We start from the raw sequence: 8,167 nt of genomic DNA on the forward strand, positions 1-8,167 counted from the left end.
CTTCAACTACCTGAAGGATGGTTGCAAAGAGGATGAACCTAGACTGTTCTCAGTGGTGGCAGATGACAGAACAAGCAGTAATCGTCTCAAGTTGCAGCAAGGGGAGTTTAAGTTAGAAATTAGGGGAAAAAAATCTCACTAGGAAGGTAGTAAAATACTGGAACAGATTACCCAGAGAGGAGGTGGTCACTCCATCTGTGGAGGTTTTTAAAACCAGGCTAGACAAAGTTGGGGATTGTCCTGTTTGGAGCAGGAGGTTGGACTTGATGACCTCTTGAGGACCCTTCCAACCTTATTTTTCTATCATTCTGTGATTTTTTTGATCTCTTATTTTATTAGTCTATAAAATCTATCCTGGCTTCTGCTTTGGGGAAACAACATGGAAAGTCCATAGGTTTAGGATGAAATATTTAAAGGGCTGCCTCTGTTTATGAAGACATTGTGGGAATCTCTCATTTGGAGATTTGCAGATAGTTGCAGGTGTCAAAAAGCATTAGAATAATTTTTGCATGAACCAAATTCTTAAACAGGCAGCCCCCTTAAAAGATTGGCCTTCAACATGGTCATGGCAAGCAGTATATACAGTAGTTTGTCTTAATATTACATATGGGTATTTCACACTATGATGTGGTAATTTGTAATATGCTAAATTCCATGCGGCAAGGACTATAATTGATTATGAAATGCTGAGCACAGGACAGTCCAGCTTGGCTGTTGCCAATACATGCTGCCAAAATATAAATGTTAATGATAAAATGACTTGAAGGATACTGAGTAAATTGGATTCCCATTGGTTTCAAGGTACTTGAGGATATGCAGCATAATCAAGCTCTTCTCTATAACATGGTTGTTTGCTATCACTTACAGAGTGTCTGAGATCCAAAGATAACTGTTGTTTGTCAAATATCCTATAGTTTTTACTACTATATTGTTTGTTGTTCCCAGTCGGTAGTCACAATTAAACCAAATTGCCTAATGTGTGTATCTTACCCTTTACACATTAGAAGTACATAGGTGGGATGGCTGACTGTGCACCAAGGTTCTCTCTAAAAGTGCGCCATACACAGTTCTTAGATATGTATTTGAAACATGTTAGAAAGTATTTATTGTTGCCCCTCCATTCCCCTTTGCAGGCTGGTATGAAGGTGAGCGACTGCGAGATGGTGAGCGAGGTTGGTTTCCAATGGAATGTGCCAAGGAGATCACTTGTCAAGCCACAATTGACAAGAACATGGAGCGGATGGGGCGTTTGCTTGGACTTGAAACAAATGTATAGTGTCTCAGAGATCTGTTTTTTTCACTGCCATTTCTTAACTGCAGGATTTGCACTATATGCTGTCAGTGATGGCTTGCTTTTTTGCTGGTTGCTACACTACAGTAGAGCTATGGAAGATGTGGTTGTAGACATACAACATCAGTGAGGAAAAGGCATGCAGAAACAAGTCAGCAGTTCCTTGCACGCATCCCAAATCAGTTGTTAAAATCCCTGAAAATAAATTACCTTCTAAAGACACGATAACAAAATAGATATGATTCTTTATATGGTTGTCCCCTCTCAGTTTTATGGTATGAGGGAGCTTCTAAATGAATCCTGCCCTGACTCAACATCTAAATTGATACTAATCAGGACTGACATCCTAGGCTCTAGAGACTAGTTTTGACTTCACTTTCCATTTACCCACCTTTACACACTCTTCCCTGGCCCTCTCTAGCCACACACATGCACTCTCCAGGCGCTCTCTCTCTTATTCAATTATTAAAAACAATTTTCCCCTTAGCTTTCTCTGCCCAGCTGTACCACCAGCCCCCCCCAACAGACTAAACCACCAGCAAGCAGTGGTGACAGCTCAGTATTTAGGCTTGTCATGCCTCATTGAAAAGCTGCAATGCAGCAGTCTTGGCCTCAGAAAGTGTTGTTTGGAGGATCGTATAGCAGTTCTCAAGTCCCTCATCTAACCATAATGAGTTTGATGAGTATATGCTGTATAAGGACCTGGGTTTTGCTAATGTCTCTGCCCCCTTTTTTTTGGGTGAGTCCACTCACTTTCTCTGTATATATGTGTGTGAAGCATTTCCATTACATTATTTTTTGTGTTAAGCCTTTGAAACTAGAGTCCTTTGAGCTTTCCTGTTCCCTGCAATGGCTGGTTAATTCACACAGTATGCTTTTATTTTAAAAAAAGAAAATGTTCTTTAACTTTTAAAGCAATAATTAAGTCACTTCTCTTCAAGATAGCAAAACTGATACATTTTCCAGGAACTGTAGGGGGAAAATCCAGACTGGTTCTTGGTGTGGTTCTTTTTTCCTGGTGATAGTAGTTATCTAGTCAGGCAGCTCCCATTTTGTGTCCTCCTAGTGTTATGGCAGTGTTGGGAAGGATGTTTCAAAAGTGGGGATACCTGGTTTGGGAAAGTAGTGTGCAGCAGTGACATGGAATTTATAGATGGTGGCAGTAGCCACGTGCAAGCTCCCTATGCTGCTGGCTTCGCGTCTGGCCATCTGTCAGCAGCCTCCCCCCCGACCCCCGGCTGGCTATCAGCACTCCCACCACACTTCCCCTCTACATCCGGCAGGGGTACCCACCAGAAGGGGTACCCTGTTTTACAAAGGTTGAAAACTCCTGTACAGCGAATATTGAGGTGCCTGCATAATTGCCTGCAAGTCTCTGCCAAGCTGCAGCCAGGGAACAGAGGGGAGGGGCCAGCTCTGCTGTGGAGCAGAGAGCCTGCCCAGTCCAGAGAGCATACCAGGATGCTGGGGGTGTCTGGTTTAATCTTAAACCAGCAAGGGGTCTGGGACAGACATTGCATAAGATGGTTTGAGCCGAATCAGTTAAGTCTGATACTACATTCAACCAGATTTATCTCAAACCAATTTCAGCCATTTTCAAACCGGTTTTTGTGCACTGAACATCTGTTCTGTTACAGGTTTAAACCGTTTTCTGTTCACTTAAACCGGTTTATGTGTAATGCCTGTCCCTAGCCTTAATCATGCTGGGGAAAAAGAGACTGTCTGGTGCTGAGGAAGATTTTCCAGGGAGTTTCTCTAGCCTCACCCTGCTAAGTTTTGTGTCGTTTGGTTCCCCATTCTAAAATGTGACCTGCTGCCATTAGATGCTTCAAGGTACATCTATGAAAGAGGGAGGGGAATGATGGATAATTAAATCCATGGATTTCACTTGAAATGATTCAGGTTGGTTCACACATGTTCTTGCATTAGAAAAACATCAGTCATAATTGCACTGCAAGGCTCACCAGCTGAATTTTCACACAATTTCACAAGAGAAGCAATCATTTAATGTTGTGTGACCAAGATGTACCTGCAAATAGGATATAATTTTCAGTACATCTTTTGCATGAATAGGTCTGACAATTTGCACAAGATACTACTGCACAGTAGTGTTGGTGGGCACTAACCGTGATGCAACACTGTGCAGTAGCATCTGGAAAAAAAAATGTGTGGGGACACTACGCGCAGTAACAACAGTGTAAGTACTAAATGACTGTGCAATAACAAGTGCACAGTCTGCCACTCATATAGACACAGCCAGTGTGTATTCTAAATAGCTTCATCATTTTAAGGCATAGCTGATCACTCAGCAGAGTTGAATAAATGTTAACACAAAAATGAGGCAAAAAACAAGATTTTTGGCTTGTAACATTTTCAGTCCATTTTGGAGGGCTGCACATTGTAATATATATTGTAAAATGTTTGGAATTTGATTTGTGAATTAATATAATGTTCCTAATGTAACTGTAATGATTAACCTTAAAGGTTAACTAGTAAAGCAGTGGTTTTCCATAAAACACTGTGAGTACCACACTGATCTTAGCAGTCTGACAAATGGTTATACAACCTGTGAATTAATTTATAAATGGACTGATGAAGTGGTAATGACAATATTGTAAACTTTATAAATTGGACAAAGTTTTATTTAACATAGTAAAAATACTGCTAATATTTTAACAACAGAATTTACTGTATGAAGGCAGATGGTTAACATGGTAACTGATTGTAAATCCAGATATTAATTTTTTATCCAGGTTTTTTAATGCATTGTAAATATGTTCATGCCTACTTTTTGCAAAATACTTCAAAGTTTTATAAATGTATTTTCCAGTTCTCCTTTTATGCAGAAATCAAAGACCAGTGTTATTAAAGTCAACAATCAATAAAACATCTTTAAATCCTTTAATAAAAGATTAAACGTTCCTCTTTTTCCAAAAAAAAAAAAAAATACCAATCAAATGCAAATATTTGCTTTTGAATTAATTCCAAATAATTTCTTCGGAATTAACTAACTAGGCTTTATTGGTTTCAGATAGAACTATAATTCATTTGGATCTTATGTACTTTCCTGCTAACAAAATCCTTGCCTGGCAGCCTGCACTGATCTCAACCCTAACCCTAGCCAGTAGATCCCCTTGGCTGAAATTCTGTTCCTTTCCTGGCCAGCCAGATTTGGTCATCTATGTGCCAAAAATGCTACTTAGGTCCCAATCGGAAGTCTAAGCCTGAGTGTGCACACAGTTGTCTCTGCATGTAGGCTGGCCATGCATACTAGGTTGCCCTTTGGCTGTGCAGTCAGATGCAAACTCCTTGTCCTCTAGGTCAGTGGTCTCCAAAGTGGGGTGCACAGGACATCCATTGGGGTGCAGGAAGAAAATATTAGAACTTCTATTTATATAGGTAGGGGTGCAAGATCAAAAAAGTTTGGAGACTACTGCTCTAGGTACATGAAAATCTGATTGACCAAAGCCCATAACCACCAAATTTAGATTAGTACTTTCCATCTTTTCCTTGAAGGCTGGGGTTTTACGCCCCTCTTTACCTCCAGCATGGTGCGCTAACCAGCCACACTACAAGTCAACTATTATTTTGGCCCTTCCGCAGCACATTTTTTTTTGAAGAAGAGGTACTGCTCATTTGTGTAGTGTATTCAGTTAATTTCTTTAAAAAAAAACACCACCTGACAGACAGCAGTGCAGGAGGAGCCTCTGCCTCACTGGAAACATGGACCCAGGCTAGAACCAAGGGCTCCCCTGCCTCTGAGGTCACACGTCACTTAACCCTCTCACTGCTGTTCCTCTTCTTGGCCCCATATATTTCCCACATAACCCTTCTTGTAGCTGCCTCGTAAGCTAGTTTCAACAGGAGGTCTAGACATCAACCTTTGGGCTAATACATGGCATAGGAGTTAAAGTGTTATGCTGGGAAATCAAAAAACCCAGGTTTAAAGTCCCCTTGGATGAGGGGGACCTAAAACCCAGGTCTTCTGACTTCCTAGTAACTGTCCTAGTCACTCAGCTAAGGAGAAAACATGGGAAGTCTCTCTCTCTCTTACATCCCATCAACCTTTTGTCAAAAAACCCTGGTCACACCAATAAAAACAAGATCCCCACTGTTTGAGATATCCATTCATTCATCTATTTGAAGTGCAAACAACTTTGATTTTTTTTCAAATTGGGCAATAAGTTGAAGTCCCACCTACACAACCTTCATGTCCCACTAGTTGAGAAACACTGGCCTAGTGTATCTGTTTAAGCATATGTAAAGAAAGTTACAGTAAGTAAGTTACATTGTAGCTTATTCCAGTTCCAACAAAAGAAAAAATAATGGCAGAAAAAAAAGCTGTAAATGTGTTCACGAACAATTTATATTCCATGATCCACCTAGCTCGAAACTGAAATCCTTCATTTGTATAGCATCTGGGAAAGGTACCAGGCAGGTAGAGTACTGCAATGCGTCATACCATTCCTTAAATCTTTCAGTGAGACTACTAGCTTTCCAACAAATATCCACCTGTCCAGGAGCTGAAGAACCTCTTTCAAGACTTGAAGACCGCTGACCTGGCAACCAGCTGCCAAAAGGTCTGTAGGAAACCACAACTGGCTGATTAGACAAATCTGAGATACATTCTCCAGGCATAATGCAAAGCATAGCAGCCACTGCTGCTCTTTGAATGTTAAGGAGAACTGAGAACATTTTTGAAAGGAACATTGAAATGTAAAACAAGAAGGCAGTTTAAATTAATGGCCAACTTTAGTCATTTGTTTTTATGATTTGTGCAAAACAATTTAAAAGCAGATTTAAAGGCATTGTGATCCTCAACTTTACAATTTTGGCTGCTACTTGTAAACTGAAAGTACTGGAGCCTAACTTTATATCCTTAAAAATCATACTTTGGAAACTTATAGTTTGATTTTCAAAAGTATCTTATGCTTCAGAAGAGCAAACCTCACTGCTGTCAGGATTTCAACAGGATTATGGGTCATCTGTATCTCTAGGGACCTGGTAGGATTTTCAAGCTAACTAAGCTAAGTACTATTTTCAAAAGAAGGTCATGCAGGGTAGATTTTCAAACGCACCTAGGTACTCAACTCCTAGTGGGATTTCTACAAATATTTAGACACTTATCTGTGTCCTTTAGGAGCCTAAGTATTCTTCTCTGAGCCCTATGGGCCTTTGAAAATAGTTTTAGACCATTATTAATAGGGGTGCACTAATAGAGTTTTTTTGGACTGATACCGATAGCTGATTTTTAAGGAGGCATATCATCCGATACCAATCTGATTTCCAATAGGTAACCTGGCAGGTTGAAGAGCAGTGTATGGCTGGTAAGTCTGTTGTGGTGGAAGGGGAGGGGGAAGGGAAGGGGTGTGGGGGCAGATTGAGGCCCCTGCAGTAAGGAAGTGGGGCTGAGGTAGGCACTGCCCAGCTGGGGTGGGGCACAGGGGAAAGCCATGGCTCATCCAGGGGGCGCAGGGAGGGGGAAGTGGCCCCTGCCACTGCGCACTCCAGGAGGGCATGTGCCCCAGACCTGCATATGGGGCAGGGTGGGCTGAGCTGCCACTGCAGACTGGCTGCTCTGGGCTCTTTCCAACAGGGAGCTGGGCCAGGCTGCAATGGGGATGGGTGGCAGCAGCCCTGGGATGGAGATACGAGGGTGCTGCAGCCACCCCAAAATTCACACCAGGCAGGCCCTGCTCCCAGTGCCACCGCTGCCTGCCCTGAGCGCAGTCTGACTGGAAGAGCCCAGTGCTAGGCCCACAGCAGCAGCCCACCCTGCCCTGCACAGATCCACGGGCACATGCCCTCCCAAGGTGCACAGAGTCAGGAGCCACCACTCTGCACAAGTCACAGCTCCATCCTACACCCTACCCTGCCCTGGCAGCATCTGCCCCACTCTCTCCCTCACCCCAGGGGCCTTTATCTGTGTTCCCCCCCTCGCCACACCCCTTCCCTTCCACAACAGACTTAGCAACTGGACACAGCTCCCCAAGTTGCTGGGCTGTACTCCTTACCGCCTACATGCTGTGCTGCATACATGCATGGGGCATTTATCAGCCAAATTATCAGCCACATCAGGCATAAAAAGCCGATTTGCAATACAGTCAATTTTCTTTACATTGGTGCCAACGCGATATCGGACCGATGTACCTCTATTATTAATATATTAAAATGAATACAGAAAATCATTTGTAATCACTGCAGGAGCACTGTGCATATATTTATTCAAACAAGGTAGTTCCTTTTAATGGTATATTTATCTGATGATCACATGAGTATCTATCTACATGAAATTGGTAATATACCTCCTTGCAATAAACAGAGTTAACTGCAAGTGTCATATATACTTTGCATACATATTTGTGATTTTACAGCTGCCTAACAGCACCCTTTAAACATAAAATGCTGGACCCACAGCAGCTATCCCTAAAGAAAGAAATGGTTTTAAAAAAAAAAAGATGTGAAGACTGTTTAGCATAAACACAGTGTGACTGTGCGTCCAGCAGCAGGTGAGGTTTTATTTCCAGTGAATCACAATTTTAGATTCATATTAATAATAATAATAAACAACAACAACAACAACATCATAAACAACAAGTCATCAAATTAAGCTTATTTTGCAGGAAGAACTGAAGCTGAATTGAAGGTGAGTGAAAGCATCAAGATGTAGATCAGACTGCTTTAAAAAGCTACCAAATATATATAAAAAAAATAATAATAATAGAAGTCTTCACTTTCATTTAATTTTTATATGCAATTCTGAGTTGGATGTCTGGCACCACTTCAATTCCATATTTTTCATAATACTGACATAAGGTCATATTTTGACAATTCCATCCATTTTTGTTTAAAAAAAAAAATCAAAAGCTTTTGCTG

The 8,167-nt window shown here is 41.4% G+C and overlaps 1 protein-coding gene across 1 annotated transcript in view; it reads left to right on the forward strand.

Annotated features, from left to right (window-relative positions):
* ARHGEF26 (Rho guanine nucleotide exchange factor 26) overlaps positions 1 to 2,510 on the forward strand; it is a gene marked incomplete at its 5' end in the record, with an annotated part of 141,428 nt that extends 138,918 nt beyond the window's left edge. Inside the window, one exon of the mRNA XM_019532508.1 lies at positions 1,134 to 2,510. Within this exon, the coding sequence (XP_019388053.1) occupies positions 1,134 to 1,276 (143 nt within the window). The remainder of the gene's footprint in view (positions 1 to 1,133) is intronic.
* Between the last annotated feature and the right edge of the window lie 5,657 nt (positions 2,511 to 8,167).

The sequence above is a fragment of the Crocodylus porosus genome, unplaced genomic scaffold, assembly GCF_001723895.1.
Source record: "Crocodylus porosus isolate Cpor-Errol unplaced genomic scaffold, CroPor_comp1, whole genome shotgun sequence".
Classification (NCBI taxonomy): domain Eukaryota; kingdom Metazoa; phylum Chordata; order Crocodylia; family Crocodylidae; genus Crocodylus; species Crocodylus porosus.